Genomic DNA, 18,647 nt, shown 5'->3' with positions numbered 1-18,647 from the left:
AAGTGAGTCCCTATTTCTAAAATGTTATTGTTTTACAGAAATTAAGACTTGTTTATGAAACACATGAACACACATTAACAATGATTAGCCTGAACAAAACCGGAAGCTTATTCAAACTGACAATCCATTAGCATACACTAGTTTTTGCCTGTTTAAGACAGGCTCTCAATGCGGGAAGAGGTGCAAATGGGGGGCGGCTTGTAAACCAGCGGTATGATGCAAAATTACGTCTAGCATTGCAAACTCTGTGGAGCGGCCCCTAAAACAATACTGGGCCTTATTTAGAACCTGGCGGAATGTACTCCGTTCCAGCTGGGCAGTACTGAATATGCTACTTACCAGTATGCATCTGTTCTTGGCATGTAGGGCTGCTGACATTCATATCTGTGCATAGATCGCCGCCTTGTGTTGGGTCCGGATGTTTGCACGTTGTTGTCCTGGAAGAGTCTTCGAAGTATCCTTGGATAGGTGACTCCTCCCCTGGACTACAGTGCGCATGGGCATCCCCTCCATCCTCAGATTGTTTTTCGCCATTGTGGCAGTGATGGAGTAGATACAGAAAGTGATGACCATGCTTTACAGTAATTCTGAGAGCTGCAGCTGCGACAGGCGCCGGGGAGGAGGGAGGGCGATATGAATGTCAGCAGCCCTACATGTCAAGAACAGATGCATACTGGTAAGTAGCATATTCAGTTCGAGGCATGTGGGCTGCTGAATTCATATCTGTGCATAGAATGTATAGCAGTGCCCTCTATTAGCGGCGGCTACCCGTGCCAGCTGCAGCGGTCTGAAAAAGAGTTTTTAGAACAGCCTGTCCTACAGCTGCCTGCTGTTTTGACTGCACATCTACACAATAGTGTTTAGTAAAAGTGTGTGTAGTGGACCATGTGGCTGCTCTGCATATATCATGCAGGGGAATATTTCCTAGAAAAGCCATGGAAGCCCCTAACTTACGTGTTGAGTGGGCTCGTGGTGGAATAGTTAATGTGCGTTTTGCCTTTTGATAACAGATTTGAATACACTTAACTATCCATCTGGCTATCCCTGCTTTGGAGATGGCGTTACCTTTGTGGTGCGGGGCAAAGGCAACGAACAGTTGTTTTGTCTTCCTGAAGGGTTTAGTCCTGTCGATGTAGTACATGAGGGCCCTTCGTACATCTAGTGTGTGGAGTGCCCTTTCTGCGACAGTTTGCGGGTTTTGGAAGAAAACGGGCAGTTCGATAGTCTGATTCATGTGGAACTGCGATATTACTTTGGGCATGAATTTTGGGTTGGTACGTAGTACGACCCTGTTGGCATGAACCTGTATAAATGGCTCTTGAACGGTTAGTGCCTGGAGTTCACTAACTCTTCTTAAGGAAGTGATCGCTACCAGGAAAGCTACTTTCCAGGTGAGGAACTGAATCTCGCATGAGTGTAGAGGTTCAAAGGGTGGACCCATTAGGCGTGTGAGGACCAGGTTGAGGTTCCACATCGGAGCCGGTGGGTGACTAGGTGGAATGACTCGTTTGAGTCCTTCCAAGAATGCTTTGATGGCAGGCACTCTGAATAGAGAGAGGTGCTGCCTGGTTTGCAGATAGGCTGATATTGCAGTCAAATGGACACGTATAGAGGTGTACGCCAGATTGCATCGGTATAGGTGTAATAGGTAGCAGATGATGTTTTGGATGGATGCGTCCAGCGGGTTAATGTCATTATTACTGCAATAAATGACGAACCTTTTCCATTTGGCTGCATAGCAAGCTCTTGTAGTGGGTCTTCTGGCCTCCTTGATGATGTCCATACAGTCAGGTGGCAGGTTGAGATAGCCAAACTCTAGGACTTCAGGAGCCAGATTGCCAGGTTCAGCTGTTGCGGATCTGGGTGCTGAATCTCTCCATGGTTCTGCGTCAAATGAGCGGGTTTGATCCGCAGCCTTTGATGCGGCACCACGGAAAGTTCGAGGAAGGTGGTGTACCATGGCTGGCGTGCCCACGTAGGAGCAACTAGGACGAGTGTCAGGGAGTGTTGTCTGAGTTTGCGAGCCACCAGCGGTATCAGTGGCGCTGGGGGAAAAGCGTACGCAAATCTGCCGGACCAGTTCATCCATATCGCATTGCCCTGCGACTGCGGATGTGGAAACCTGGCGGCAAAGCTTTGGCATTTTGCGTTTTCGCTTGTGGCGAACAGGTCTATCTCCGGATGACCCCACTGCTGGAAGTACGGCTGGAGTACTGATGGGTGTAACTCCCACTCGTGGATCTGGTGGCTGTGTCTGCTGAGCAGATCCGCCATCTGGTTGTCCTTGCCGGGGAGGTGTTCCGCCATGAGGAACATGTTCCTCTGAATGGCCCACTTCCACATGCTCTGAGCCAGATGAGACAACTGTGGAGAGTGCGTTCCTCCCTGCTTCTGTATGTAGTACATTGCGGTCATGTTGTCCGTCCGGATCAACACGACCTTGTTGCACAGATGTACTTTGAATGCCTTCATGGCTAGGAAGATTGCCATCAGTTCCAGAAGGTTGATGTGCATCCTCTTCTGTTGTGTCGTCCATAGTCCCTGCACTGTGTAGTGGAGTACATGAGCTCCCCATCCCTGGAGAGACGCGTCCGCTGTCAGTACTATTTGTGGGACAGGCTCTTGGAACGGTCGGCCCTTGCAAAGGTTTTGTGGAGTCCACCAATGCAGAGAGTTGTATGCCCGACCGCTCACCAACACTAGGTCTTTTAGCTGTCCTTGAGCCTGATTCCACTGACGTGCTAGGCACTCCTGAAGCGGGCGCATATGTAATCTCGCGTGTGGGACTATGAAGATGCAGGAGGCCATCATGCCTATCAACTGCATGAACACTCGCGCTATAAGTGAGTGTTTGGGTTTGAATTTGGAGATCAGCAGTTGCATGCTGTTGATCCTCACTAAATTTGGCTGAGCTGTGGCCGCCAGAGTGTCTATAGTCGCACCTAGGTACTGTTGTACGTGTGCGGGCTGGAGATGGGACTTTGGGTAATTTAGTGAGAATCCCAGACTGTGAAGAAGGTGAATGGTGCGGGACATGTGGCTGGCACATTGCTGGGCTGACTTCGCTTGAACGAGCCAGTCGTCCAGGTAGGGGTAGACGTGTATGTGCTGCCTCCGTAGATGTGCTGCCACCGTAGCTAGGCACTTCGTGAAAACCCTGGGCGCTGTTGTCACGCCGAAGGGGAGGACTTTGAACTGGTAATGCTGACCCTGAACAGTAAACCTGAGGTATTTTTTGTGTGAGGGGTGAATGGGGATGTGGAAGTACGCATCCTTGAGGTCCAGCGTGGCTAGGAAGTCTCCCTGCTTGAGAAGCGGAAGGACCTGCTGGAGAGTGAGCATGTGAAAGTGCTCTGAAAGAATGTACCGGTTCAGGGGTCTTAGGTCTAATATAGGTCTGAGTGACCCGTCCTTTTTTGGTATCAAGAAGTAGAGGGAGTACACTCCGTGCCCTGCTCGTGGACGGGTACGACCTCTATAGCGCCTTTTAAAAGCATACTTTGCACCTCCTGCTGTAAGAGCGTTAAGTGCTCTGAGGACATAGGACGGTTTCTTGGCGGTATTATGGGTGGAGTGGAGGTTAACTCTAGACAGTAAAAGTATTTGACAATATCTTTGACCCACCTGTCCGTGGTGATGGAGTTCCACGTGGACAGGAACCTTTGTAGCCTTCCCCCGACAGGTGTTATGTGGTCGGAAGGAAGGGAGAGGGCGTCACTGCTTGTTTTTGGGGGAGGACCTGGTGTTGCCGTAGCCGCGTCCTCTGCCCTTTGTACTGGAGCCACGATATCCACCTCGGGTGTTTTTATCGTAGGTGGTCTGTGTATTGCCTTTGTTATACGTTTGTTGTGACCCCTGTCCTCTACCTGCTCCCTTGTTTCCGGGGCGACGAAAGGAGCCGCTCCGAAAGGACTGAGTCTGGAGGGCGCCCATGGACTTTGCAGTGTCCGTGTCCTTTTTGATCTTTTCAAGGGTGGTGTCAACCTCCGGGCCGAATAAATAGTCTGGGTTGACAGGCTGGTTGAGTATATTATTTTGTACCTCAGGCTTGAATCCAGAGATTCGTAACCAGGCATGGCGTCGCAGCATGACGCTTGTGTTTATGGCCCTGGCAGCTGTGTCAGCGGCATCTAGTGCACACTTGATGGAAGCATTTGTGAGTAGCTGTCCCTCTCTGATGAGAATTTCTGCGCCTTCCTTGAACTGGTCAGGGAGATGTTGGAATAGTTGCTCCAGTGTGTCATAGTGCGCTCTATCATAGCGAGCAAGGAGCGCTTGAGTGTTGGCTATGCGCCATATGTTGGCAGCTTGGGCGGCAACTCGCTTGCCAGAGGTCTCTAACACCTTGGACTCTTTGTCCGGGGGAGGAGCGTCACCTGTCGTTTGCGAGTGTGCCCTCTTGCGAGCATTCGCTACGACAATGGAGTCTAGTGGTAATTGGCCTCTGATGTAAGTAGGGTCCCCAGGTGCTGATCGGTATTTCTTATCAATCCTGGGGTTTATCACTCGTGCCCTGGTGGGTTCCTTGAAAATGTCCTTAGCTGGTTTGAGGACTCCTTTCAACATGGGCAGAGTCTTTACATGCCGTTCGGAGGATGCGAAAGTGTCCATAAGAAAGTCATCTTCGATGGTGTCAGAGTGAAGCTGCACCCCATGGTTATTGGCAGCACGTTCGATAAGAGCGTTGAAGGCTGCAGTATCCTCTGTGGGAGATGTTTTTGCCCCATAGAGTTGCGGGTCCTGTGCATCGAGAGGTGCACCTGGGTCCACTGGGTCGCCCCAAGTGTGATCAGGGTCCTGCTGGTCATCAGGGTCCATGTCTCCACGGTAGGGGATTTGGTCCTCCATGTAGTCCTCCAACGCATCCGTGTCGGAGTGTGTGGGAGAGAATAACTGTGGTTCCTGGTAGGATGAGTGGAAAGGTTCATAAAGGGCAGGTTCTGATTCTACAGGCAGCTTCCTTTTTAGTGGGATCCTGAAAGGGTCCAACGGCGGTTCCGAAGTTATTCTCCGCTCGTGGAGAATCATTCTGCCAGTGTTGGCGTCGATGACACGTGCCGGAGACGTCTCGGTAGGTGTACTCGTGGACTGGGCGACCCGTGTCCTGAGTTGGAATATTTTCGGGATTGTGGACGGAGGCAAGCCAAAGGTAATGTTGGCTGGCACCGAAGAGGCTGCCGGAGCGTTGATCGGTTCGGAACCCGACGGGTCCTGGAGGGCAGTCTTGGTTTTGCTGCTTTGTGCCGCAAAGGGTCGCGTTTGGAGCGCCTTTGAGGCTTTTGCACCGACCAGGTTCGTAGAGGCAGCCGTGGACTTTTTCGGCGCCGGTGGTTCATCGAGTCGAGGTGAGGAAATGACCGTCGACGTTTTCGATGCGTCAGGCTTTGGTGTTGTCGAGGGAGCGATGCGAGACGTAGCAGGCAGTGCGGTCCTCGGTGTCGGTGGCGTCGGCGCCGGGAGTTGAGCAGGTTTGTTGGCGCCGAAGGCCTTTTTCCGTACGTCGACTCCGACGTCGCCCGCTTCAAGTTCGGCACCGAAGTCTCTCTTGGGGCGCTCGGTGCTGACGCGTTTCACTGGCGTCGAAGGCGTGGGAGGCCTCGATCCGACTAGCGCCACTTTCTGTTTCGGTTTCGTTTGAACCGGTACTGCTTTCGGTTTCGGTTTCGTAGAAGTGAAACCAGCCGGTTTAGGCAGTAATGGCTGCCGCTTAATGTCCGAGGCCGGGCCCGAGGGCGGGGCCGAAGAACTGCGGGATGGGTCTCGGGTAAGGCCCGAAGGCGATCCCTCGACCGGAGCCATAGACTGTGGCACTGGGCTTTCTTCGGTCTGAACAGGTAGGCCTTGTTCATCATTGGAGCTACTCTCTTCGGCCCCTAAGGCCTCCTCGTCGTCTCCTACCTCGGTGTCGTCTTCACCTCTGTGGAAGAGTGATTCGTCGACTTCGTCCGATCCGGAGTCGTGCTCGGAAACGGGACTGGAGGGTAGGACTTCCAAAAGGCATTTGTTGCACACCGGATGGACGTCGATGTGGGGGTACTTCGCATTGCACACCGGACACCTCTTGAATGGCGTCCTCGATTCCATCGTCGAAGTCGAAAAAAGTCGGTCCTGAAAGTTAGTAAACTAACAAGGTGGTATCGAAAACCGATCGATAAACAGTACCGACGCAAACTAAAGGCCATTTGGCCTCGACAAAAATTTTTTCCTAACTTGAGCTAAGATAGCACATCCGAACCCAATGGCGGAAAAAAACAATCTGAGGATGGAGGGGATGCCCATGCGCACTGTAGTCCAGGGGAGGAGTCACCTATCCAAGGATACTTCGAAGACTCTTCCAGGACAACAACGTGCAAACATCCGGACCCAACACTAGGCGGCGATCTATGCACAGATATGAATTCAGCAGCCCACATGCCTCGAACTCCCTTGTCCTGGCAGACTAACGCCTGCCATATTTAAAGAGCTGCCCCTACCTGGCAGAGATCTTTGTGCTTTCAAAGAAACTGTCCCCATGGCAGCTTCATTGAAGGCACTGTGGCTTTGCTCTGCAAGGGTCATGTTTAATCATCCTTCCAAAGCAGGAGTTTGTTTTTGCAAAACAAAAAAACAATTGTCCCTGACACACTGGAAGTTTTCTGCCATTTCTGTCTTTCCTGTTCAGGACTCTCTCGCTTTCTCTGGAGCTGCTCAACAGGAAAAAAAGTACGTCAGAGCGCCCACCCTAAATAAGACAGACGGTCTGAGGTACTTAAACCAGTGGCCCAGTATTTGTGGGGCTGTCAGTCTAGGAGCTGGAGCCAGACGAGGCTCTTCAAGCAGAAATATAACGGTTCCCCAGACTATAAACAGAGCAGTGGTCCCAGAAAGTAACAGTACAATTTGGGAAATAAAAACAAATATTTACAACAAAACATGAAACGCAAGGTATTGGTTATACTCAGTGTTTTAATTCACTCTGGGCAACACTCTCTTAATGCAAATATTTATATTATTACAAATAACAATGTCCCTAGAGAGGAACATGGTGAGGGGGAGGAAGGGAAGGCGGGTATTGGTGTTTCGTGAGGATAGGGAAGTGATTGAAAGAGGCAGTGTCAATCAAAAACAGTACATTAATTCGAACACATGAGGCTCGTTCATCAAGCCTATAAATCTCAATTTTAACAGAAACAGTATACAGACATGGACACAACAGTAACACAACATGAAATATCTGTTGTCTATGCTGGCTATGCTGTAAAGTGTTGACGTTTCGACCCCTAAGAAACTGTAGGCAGTTTAATCCCTTACGTCAGGGTCTTGATCAGGACAGGGTGCGAGGGTGAGGAAGGGCGCGATCAAAGAGCCTCTGCACAATGGCTAGGGGCGTGGTCAGGCGCGTGGGCTCCTGTGGCGAGAAAGTGAGCGAAGTACCTTCGCTAAAGGGCGCGGGCTTGAAGACTCCGGACAATGTTTATTAACTTCGCTAGGGTCAGAGCATCTATCAAAGCCTCCGTTCGAATAAAGCTTTATCCCGGCATACTACGCACAGTGGATACTAATAAGGACCAAAAGGCACTACACGCTTCCTTGGCCGAAGAAACATACGGCAAGGGCCAATAGAATTTGTTGCTTGATGGAAAGAGGAATCTTGTTGGAACACATAAATAACTCTTATTGATTGCCCAATTGGGAGATTACAAAGAAAGAGTGGAAAAGAAAAAGATAGCGCGTTTTTGGAACTGATTGTGTTGTTGACATGCCTAAGAGGCATCGGTTCTACAAAAGTGATATATGAGGTTGTATTAGAGCACCAGGATTGTACAACATTTGAACTGGCGGTTGAATTTAAGACTTCCCGCGTTCCTGAGTGTTGCCCTGAAGAAGTCCCATGAATAGGAACAAAACGCGTAGGCTGTTTTCATCTGGAATTTGTTATCCTATTCTTATCTCAATGCTTGAATAATTCTTGAATAAAGATAATGAAAAACAATCGGAACTGTGGAAATAATCTGTGTGTCATATGACTAATAGAACTCTTTTGCTGTCATTTGCTATAGTGCAAATAATGTATAAAACTCTGTGATCTATAAAAAGATCCCTTTGGACTCTTTCATGAAAGGTATTATTGTGCTCCTCAAAACTGTGAAGTTGTACATCACACACATCACCCAGAAGCCAAACTAGCACCTGCAAGAAAATGCCATGTTACATAATGATATGGTGCCTTTCGTAGTCCCGTAAACATTTCTAAAATGGTGAACTTTGGCTCTTTCTGGTGTTTTAGAATACATGTGAGAAGATGTAGGTGCTGCTACAGGTGGAAACATGTGGCTTATGGCCAGATATGGGCCATTACCTTGCTGTGCCATGAAACTGAAGTTACACCAGGACCCAAGAATGCTGGAACTAATCTGGGGTTGCTGGGGTTGTGTGGCCAGGCAGCTCGGTCACCACCATCCTCGTGGGGTGCAGCCAAAAGTTATTGGCATAAGGCTCATCCCCTTATATAATGACACAGTCAAACTATAAATGATTGGTTGAAATGCAGTCAAGCATAATTACTAATGACTGAGATTAATTGCGGTATTTCATCATCACTCTTTGTTCTGTCTATGTGAGCCGGAGTCAGAAGCAACTTTTTCTGTTGTATTAGTAACCATGAATATAATTTATTTTTTCATTTCAAGAAACTATTTTGCAAGTATTATATGCATTGGAGAGCAATCGCATAGTGAGAGATAAAAACTACTAAACTTCTCCCAAAGCATTGTCCATATTTTTTAAGCATTCCATAAGTCAGTGGTCAATTATTCTAAAGTTTTGCAGAGCCTACTTTGCATTGAAAAATGAGGAATAGAAGAGCTCCCTTTGAAATGAGAGCCAGGAAACTGCTCAACCAACACTAGCATTCCTTAAATTTTCAACCAATGCATTAGACAATTAATTTTCATAATGGTGACATATTAAACAAGCAAAGATAGAGATAACCCAGGATGAACGCACACTGGACCTAGAAGAATAAGGTTCCCGCTTGGTGACCACGAACAATCAATTGATAACACTTCAATGAAAACAGGAAGACCTTCAAAACTGGCCCGCCGGTGCAACCTCGGCATCGGAGGTGTGACCATGGGCGAAGAGGGCACGGACATGAGAAGCTTTAATCAAAACCTAGCCGACCCCATCCTTGACCCCCTAAGAATAGGCAAGGCCCATAGCAACCTCCCGACATGCTGGTCTGCTTCCACCATAAGAAGACAAGGAGTTGATACTCCAGGTGGCAAAACAAGGGGGATCAAGATGCTAAATTGATGATTACATCCAAATCTTTCAAGATCTATCCCAGATCACGCTGATCAAATATAGGTCGTTCAGACTGGTCACCACATTCCTGCACGAAAACAAGATCAGATATAGATGGGGACATCCTTTTCGCTTTATGTCTGAGTGGCAGGGCAGATGCTGGTCCCTTAAATCCCTTCGAGAGACTGGCATGGCGCTGAGCATTCCGGTTCCAGAGACTGAAACAGACATGCCACAAAATCCACAACAACAGTTGAAACTGGAGTGGACACAAGTACATCGGGGAGCAAAGCAGAACCTCCTCAAACAAGAAATAATGCCAGGCCAGAAATCGGCACTCGAGCAGGTCCACAAAGTGATCGGCCCCTCGTCACCCAATCCACAGGATCCATCGACTCCCGCCCCAGACCAGGAGACAACAAGTAGCTGACCTGCATACCTCCATCATCTTTTTGGTTTTGTTCTTTTGGGAAGTTGTTAGGTTTTGGGAGGGAATAGCCATCTGCCTCGGTCCATGTTCGCATATCCTACTTTAGACACAAGAGCCACCAGATTGCAACTTTTACAGACATACCTATGGTCCTAAATCCCCTCCATATTCTTACATACATTGTCCGAGGCCTCAATAACCCAAATAGATGACTCTCTATTGTATGCGAACTATCTCTCCTATGCGCGAATATAGGGTCTCTGCAGAAAACCTACCTACTACACTTAGACCACTCTCGCTTAAAATCTAGAGATTACCCAGTTCAATACTTCTGCTCAGGCAGCAAGAAAATCAGCAGGGGTGGGTATCTTAATACACCAAAGCTGCCTGCTGGTGTTAGAGGGGACCCTTGGGGATACTGGGAGGAGATGGTTGGTCATATTAGGCACACTGCGAGGCAAACCTCTAATTCTAGCTTTGGTCTACAGCCCTAACCAATGGCAAGAGCATTTCCTAGTGGAGGTGATTCAGACCCTCACTGCCTGATCAAACACACCCCAATAGTTAAAGGGGAGCTCAACCTAGCTCTCCTACCCAGTATCAATACTGACCACCCGGGGAGGGGAGAATCCGTGGCCCTGTCTATTGCGGGTAAGATGTTATTTGTAAATATAAGGCTTGTACACGCATGGAGAACTCGCCACGCGCTAACCCAGGACTAACTATTTTACTCGGGAGCCGAGAAAACATATGCAAGACTTGATTACATTGAAATGGATAAGTGCCTGCTCCTGAATCTGACAGGCTCCACACAACACCCTATCACACTCTTCAACAATGGCTAAGTCTTATGCGAACTGGCCGACATAGGCACCCGAGGCCCCTGACCCACTACCACCTGGAGGCTCCAGGACTACCTCCTGAGGGACCCGGTGATGGTTAATAATGTCAAGAAGGAGATCAAAGAGTACCTCCTCCATAATGATACTGGGAAGTGAGTGGAGCCTGGGATGCCTTAAAGGCAGCCCTACGTGTACTTTTATAGTGGAAACAGTGCGCCTCCGAAAATTTGGGGAAGAACGTGCATCTTCAATTAGGTGCAGACCATGAGCTGCTCGAGAGGGAGCACAAAAGGACCCACTACACAAAGTGTGGAAAAAGGTGCAGGCAGTTTGGGGTCAAATCCAGGCGCTTGAGACTGGTAGATCAGCATAACTCCTAGCACAACTAGATAATAAATATTCCGATCATGATAACTAATCCTGTAAAATGATGGTGAACATTGTGGGGGCCCACAGGCAAAAGCCATCAAAATGGAAGTCATGTTCACGAGAGATGAGGAAAGGCGGCGTGCTTTCACGCCTTCTACACCCAGTTGTATGAGGCCCAATGAACAGACTCGCAAAGACGATTGAAATACCTCAGAGAGGCCCACTTACCTAAACTAAGCCATGCACACATGGCAACTTTGGATAGACCACTGGAGAAAGAAGAGATCCTCTTAGCCATATCTAAACTACGATCCTCTAAAGCACCGGGCCTGGATGGCCTCACAGCAGCCTTTTACAAATGTTTTGGCCACCCCATGATCTTACCTGTACTACACAAAGTATATGGTGAGATATTTAAGAATGGCAGGGTCACTCCCACCATGACTGAATCTACAGGAGCCCTCATACTCAAGCCCAGCAAAAACCCTCATGATTGTGGATCACACCTGCCCATCTCTCTCCTAGATACTGATACCAAAATTCTTACTAAAATAGCCACTCAAAATCATCAACTACCGTTGAAGAATTTGGTGCACCCCGACCAGTCAGGATCTATTTGCCCTTACGATTGAGCCACTGTCACTATACATCTGGAATAACCCCAGATAGGGAGAGTCAAGTTTGGCCAACAAGAGCTAAAATTGTCCATGTTAGCTGATGATATCCTTTTGTCCTTGATAAGCCCAGTGGGCTCTCTTCCCCAGTAATTGAGGAGACCCATCCCTACTATGAAGTCTTAGGGTTTAAAATTAATATCACCACATCTGAAATTCTGAATATTTCCAACCTCTTGGCAGTGCTAACACAAGTGCAAGTGCTCACTACCCTGCGATGGGCTACTACCCATACCGACTACTTAGGCTTGGTGTTAGCCTCCACGTTGGCAACAACTTAGGATATTAATCTCAACCGCTTGAAATGCAACATACAATACAAGTTTAAGAGCGGAAAACACAAATCTCTCTCTCTCTTCTTGGTAGAGTGGCGGCATACAAGATGACGATACTCCCCAAGATCTTATACATGTTTCAGACCCTGCCTCTCCAAATACAAGGTGAATAAGTAGCCAAACTTCAGGCGAACTTTGCTGCCTTTAAATGGCAGGGCAAAGCGGAGAAAACAGGGATCGTTGCATCCAAGACAAGGGGGCAAGAGAACCCCCAACCTGGGTCATTGATTCACTGAACAAGGAGAGAAACATAGAAAGGGTGGTGTGTGATAGACCACACAATGGCAGCGGGACCCTTGTGGGAAGTCCCAGCAACTGCAAATTCACACCTGGGCTGTCCAGATCTCCATATGCCATAGAGACATGTACCTGAAGGGGTCAGTCAAATCCTTTGAACTTCTAAAGGAAGAGTACCACCCCTAGAGACTGAAAGGCACCGATATTTATAATTGCGCCACTGGCTATAACAGCCGAGAATTATGTGAAGGAGGACAAGAGCCCTTACACCCTTCAAAATAAAACCTACTGGATTGCACTGATGATAAACATGCCTTTTCTATTATATACAACATGTTAAATACCACACGAGGAGCCACCAAATATACATTTTAACGCAACTGGGAGAAAGAGATGGGCATTACTTTGGACGGAGATCAGTGGGAAGAAACCCTAATTGATGCAAACAACTATATGTTACACTCTGGAGGGAAGGAGACCATATGTACAATTATATAAGATGGCTTTACACCCCTGCTCATCTAGCTAAAATGAAAGGAGGGGGTAGTCTCCAGTGTTGGAGGGGTTGTGAGGAGGACTCCGCCACCCATGCACTCTGGCCCTGCCCTAAAATATAGCCCTTCTTGGAGTCTGTACTTTCCACAATATAACAAATTAGTAGCTCAGACCTGACCAGGTGCAGGTAGGCAATTCTAGCTCATCCTACACCAGATATTTACCCGCTCCATGGATTTTTGGGCAAAAGATGTGAGGAGGGGAGAGGATGTGGCCTATCAGCCAGAGATGCGACTTTGGAGCTGGAGAACCGGGTTCGAGCCTCGGCTCAACACCCTGTGATTCTGGGCAAATCACTTAATCTCCCTGTGCCTACCAAAAACGAATGTGTCCTTGTGTAACGCAACTGGTGCTCATGTAAAGCGCTCCAATACCTTCGGTCGAGTTTGTGCTATATAAAACCGCAAAATAAATAAATAAAACTGAAAGCCCATCTCCTGCTGGCAACTAAGCAAACCGTTTTGAACCTCTCTGGCCTACGAACATTGCCATCTGAACATTTAAGGATTGAAAGATTGCGGTGGATTCTTAGTAAGGAGTAACTGTTGAAATCAGCTCAAGGAGAAGAGAAACTTTTCACCCAACAATGGGGTCGTCTCTTGGACTACTTTAGCAGGAATTTTAAGTACTTGTCATGCCCAAATGTCTCTGAGTACTGAAACTCCTGCACTCCTCTAAACTTGATGATTACTACACTACATTCTGCTATTGCCACAGAGACATACGGGGCAACCACTGAAATCTAGGAGCTCTAAACCTATGACATATCAACAACTTAAAGCTGGAAGAATACCGAAGAGGCGGGCGGGAGGGTTGGGACAGCTGAAGGGGAGTTTTGTTTGGGGACTGCCTATTGCTCATTGTACAGAATGGATTTATGCACATGGTATATAATGGAGACATGAATGTGGTAACGAAAGGTTAATAAAAATGTATTCAAACCTACACAAGCAATGAACAGTCACCAGGAGCCAGGCTGAGACCACCAAACTTATTTCACAAATTGACATAAATGTTTGTACCACTGAATATTGAGCCCAAGAATATCGGCATACAAGACTATTGTGGACAAAACATTGAGGGAAGAAATATTGGAAGGCAAGTGCAGATAGGGATGTAGTGATTTACAGTTCCTATCTCTTCTTCTAAGTACCTTGAAGATATAGAGCTCACCATGGTACATACATCTGGAGTTAGGTATCGAAAATTCATACTTACCTTTTGATATTATGGATTTTATATTTTGTCCATGATATCTGCATGCCTCAATAATCTGGACTCTATATGTTGGGTGCACACCAAATAGAACAATCACAGATGAAAGTTCAGAGACATAGCTATCAATAGTGTATGAACTGTGTAGCACCGGAGCCCAGAGGTAAGACGGGCACACTGCACACAAATGTAGACCTATTTCAATATTACACCAGAAGGGGCTCATGTTCCTTGCCTGCCTATGGGAGCATGCCACTGCAAATGTTAGTGTTTAATTGATTATACCTACAAGTTAAATTTTTACACAACTTACCCTTGGACAGTTATGTGCATATAGAAAGATGCAGTGGAAGGTGTGCCTGGCGTGCAAATATCATGCAACACACCACTCCCTCTTATTTTCTGCATGCCACGACACTTAACATCTCTCTAAAATGGAACTTTTAGTGCAAGCACGACGGGCGAGATCATCCCACATGACTATTTACGAATACTGCGCTGCGCAACATGTTTTCCTTTCATGCAACGCAACACTGCAGAATTTCACGCAGTGCTTGCTGCATTGCCCAATTTTTAAGTAAATATGAACCTGCATTTACCAGAAAGGTATCTGAAATACGGGCACCTTTAATTTAGCCTTAAATCTATGATTCAAAAGGAGCAAAATCGCATTAAGGTGCCGATTTGCAAGCGTTGGCACAATAAATAAATACCACCCTGTCCTTTTATACTTAAAATGCAACCAATCACATTGTGTCTGATAAGAACCATTTTAAAATATTGTGTTCTGCATAGGCCAAGATTTTCAAACAAAGCAGAAATATACCCGGGACTGGGCTTGCAAGGCTGACACTGTACCCACCACTGACAGGGGCCCGAAAGGAGAAGACTCACCTTCCTCGTCAGAGACATCCAGGACCTCTGTCATCGTTTCCGGAACATTCAGCTTGTGTTTCTCTGTCACCGTCTGGGGAGACAAAAATACCGGTCAACCACCAGGTGAAAAACACAATGAAACATGAATGCAAAAAAACAAAATGTAAGCAAAGATGCCGGTGTGCACACACACTCAGTGGCGGGTACCTATGGAAGCGTTCCCTATCAGAGCATCCGCACAAATAACGGTGACAATTTCTGCATTGTGCACTTCCGGACAGAGCGGCCCATTCACATTCGCTGCCCTTCGGCAGGAGAAAGCAGGAATCATTTCCGGTGATGAAACCGGACACACAGAAAGTTGCAGTTGGCTCGTCTGCATTGATTTTCTCCAATCCTCAGCACTAATAATAATGGGCGCGCGCTCTGCACGGCTGCGGTGACTCAGTGCGGTCCTGCGTGGGACCGGAAATGCCAGAAATACAGTGATGGAGGCCTGGAACGCTTATTACAACTGAAAGCAGATGGGAGTGGAGAGGTTGCGCGTTGAGAGATAAACAAGAGCGGGGACAAGCGGAAGGTTAATAATACAGAGGTGAAAGGATGGGGCCTTTTGCCAACTCTTTGCTAGGGTGCGGGACAGTTTTCAGTTAAATAACTAGCTTGTCAAAAGCTGTTTTTTTCTCTCCAGGAAGCCACATTTGCTGCTAGGCAGTGTCCTAGAATGTAAGCAGGGGTTGTCACTGACCCGACAAGGTGCTTAAATCTTGCATGTCTTGTGTGTTTTTACTGACCTACCTTATTTACCTGGGCTCTGAATCCCTACTAGTGATTCACTTAGAAATTGCAAATTATAGCTTTTTCCTTCCAAAAACCCGTACTTCTTGCAAAAGCAATGACAAGCACACGAGGGACTCGTAATTAGGCGCGAGGAGCGCCTCCTAGGGAAAATCTGGACTTTTGCAGTGCAGTTTTTAACGCAAGTGTTATTTGTGTTGTCTCTTGTGAGGGGGAAGTTAAACCAGATATGCACTCGCACCGAAAACATATGGGGGCAGATTTATGAGCCCCTTGCGCCACTTTTGCGTCACTTTTCCCATGTTAAAAGTGACGCAAAAGTGGCGCAAGGGGCTCATAAATCTGCCCCATGATGGATGTTACTGAGATGACGCAGTTTCAGAGCACCCATGAGAAAAAACTAAGCAAAGTAGACACTCTGATATCAAACTCTTGGAAATTACCCATGGGACATGGAGGTAAGAGTACTCACAAGGTAAAGCTAATCAGTTAATGCACTTGCACACAACACGAGAAACCAGCGTCCACTAACACACTATAAATCTGGCCAAACGCAGAGGCCAACAAAAGTGGGACATTCTGCGAGCTATCATAGGCCAATAGTTAGAAATCTGCAAGACTAAGATTGCTAAAAAAAAAAATCACACACCACTATGATGTTACAATATGGCGGCAGGCAGCGCCAACAGTGCAAACACTCATTTCTTTTAAATGCCATAGATTTGCACAATTCTATTTCCTCGTGATAATTATCTCCACCACACCGCAGAAAAAGAGGCGCACCGCAAAAGCAGGATGGTACCCCTCTTCATTCCCAAACTCCAGGGGATTGCAGGAGCTGGAGTTAAATATAATTCAAAAGCCACAGAATAATCATTTCTTACCTTTCAAGAAATTAGTAATTTGTTACTTATGAAGGATAACATCAGTAACGCTGCCCTCTCGGCATGCCACTCTGAACTTATGTCTCCATCCCAGATCTATTTCATGGACAGTTTGAAATCATAGTCTATTATGCTTGTCTTGGCGCGACTCTTGGCTAGTCATTGTGGACCGGCTTCAAATCTGGATTATAACAAAACACTGTTTTATACTTTCGGATTCCGGTCTGAGCTGGAAGTTCTCCCTGAGACGTCCTTTGACTTTGTCAATATTTGGCTGGTTTCCGTGCAGTCCATTGAGATGCAGAGCTGGGCGCGTGAATAGGGAAGCGAGGGCGCTTTGGAATCAGCAATAAACAAGCCTTTATATCTGAAGCTATGAGCCAAGTAGGAATTTATGACTCCATTTGGCTTCATTTAGACCCACCAGGAAATAGGGCACAAGAACGATCCGTTGCTGGACACCGCCATTGTTTTTGCTTCCGATTTATAGAAAGAGCCAAAAATAGCGAAAAACATATTGAACTGGTAATTGCATCTATTTTTTATGTTTTACTTCTGCTAACGAAAGTGATTTACACGGTCAGGTCCTACCAGGTAGATTCTCAACCAATAACAGGCACAAATTGTGCTCAATTATGGACTGTACTTTGGTGTTATTGACCCAGACTGTGTCATTTCAGGCTCATTACTTTACACCTGCACTTTACAGTATGCCTTTATGTCAATGTATCCTGTTCGCATATGTGTATATTCTAATTCAAGAATTTGCAGAGTGACCAAATTACAGGGTTTAAATCTCTCAGACATGCCAAAAACAAATAATATTTGTATGTTTCAATAGAGCATTAAAACCCACTAGGGACAATGAGGGATGTGTAACCATTGAATGTGGAGCTTGTTCTTTTGCTGTGTTTACAGGAGACAGCCAGTGAGTCTTGAACAGTTTTGTGGGAGATATTTTATTGGAAGGCTTGAAAGTTGTATTCCTTCATTAATTCATTGAAACAAGACCATACATTGAAGAAAAATATTATCTTTCGTAAAATCACCAGAAGGAGAGGAACAGCAAAGGCAATTCAGCAGAAAATGTCACAGACGCGAATTCTGAGATTTTGCTGATTAAGAAAAAAGGTTTTATCAATGAAATCCATCTGCATCAAGTGTTCTCACATTCAAAAACCACTTAAGATACCCGTAAGAGGACTGGTCTGTGGATACAATGTTTCCTGTTAAACATGTTCTGCTCAAGCTTGTCTTCTGTGAGAGACTTTCGGCTCGAACCAGTCCCCTGGAGAGAAAAAGTGTGCACAATTTGGCACTGCTGTAATTTCTGGCATTTCATATAATTCATGTAATATGAAATTGTACCAATGACACAAATTATCCTGGCATAATGCAAAATTTCGACAGGACCTTTAGAAGAAGCCGCCAAGCAGGAGGAGTTGATTTCCCATTGCCCTCTGCACAGGAATTGAATACACTGGATTCTACATCATCCATCTGCACAGGAAGTGACATCACTGGAAGTGACATTATTAGATCTCCCATTATCCATCTGCACAGAAAGTGACTTCACTGGTTCCCACCCATGGCACCCTGGGCTCCTTCCTCCTCCTACGACCTATTTAATATTGGCTGCAGCGCAGACGCACACAGCAGGTGTGCCGATGGCCCGCCAAAGGTATGCCCATTTGTGCCTGTCTGCAACTGGCCACGCCCAGTGGCAGAAATTCTGGTTCTCCCTCAGCGCACCAATACCTTGCTGTTCTCCTCCATGCTCTTTACTCCAGCTGCCGCTCACCGCACTGCTGCCACACAGCACTACTCAACGCAAATGGAGTTTTCACAAATGACTCCTGCACTTATTATGCACTCTCCAACAACCTACACCCACCACTCCCACCCAACAGCACCCAGCACACCACTTGCTCACACTTGCACAAACCAGCCACCTGCTCATAGTTACAGAGGCCAAACCCCACCCATACAGCATGCCACATTTGCACGCATGCTTCTCAACACATGCTTGCTCACCAAACACCCCATGGAGATATGGGACCTATTGCACGACCATGCTCCAGACCTGCTCTTTCTCACGGAAATATGGCTAAACCCAACCTGAGCACCGAACATTGCTACAACCATCC

The 18,647-nt window shown here is 46.9% G+C and overlaps 1 protein-coding gene across 15 annotated transcripts in view; it reads right to left on the bottom strand.

Moving 5' to 3' along the window:
- The window catches only part of ANK2 (ankyrin 2), a 1,556,458-nt gene that overhangs the window by 301,900 nt on the left and 1,235,911 nt on the right, over positions 1-18,647 (bottom strand). For all 15 annotated transcript variants that reach the window (XM_085641446.1, XM_085641452.1, XM_085641444.1 and 12 more), the window contains one exon: positions 14,837-14,909. In XM_085641446.1, the coding sequence (XP_085497572.1) occupies positions 14,837-14,909 (73 nt within the window). The remainder of the gene's footprint in view (positions 1-14,836; positions 14,910-18,647) is intronic.

Source organism: Triturus cristatus, chromosome 2_2 (assembly GCF_964204655.1).
Source record: "Triturus cristatus chromosome 2_2, aTriCri1.1, whole genome shotgun sequence".
Taxonomy (NCBI): domain Eukaryota; kingdom Metazoa; phylum Chordata; class Amphibia; order Caudata; family Salamandridae; genus Triturus; species Triturus cristatus.
The sequence above is the reverse complement of the archived record's forward strand: the minus strand, read 5'-3'. Positions and strand labels throughout refer to the sequence as shown.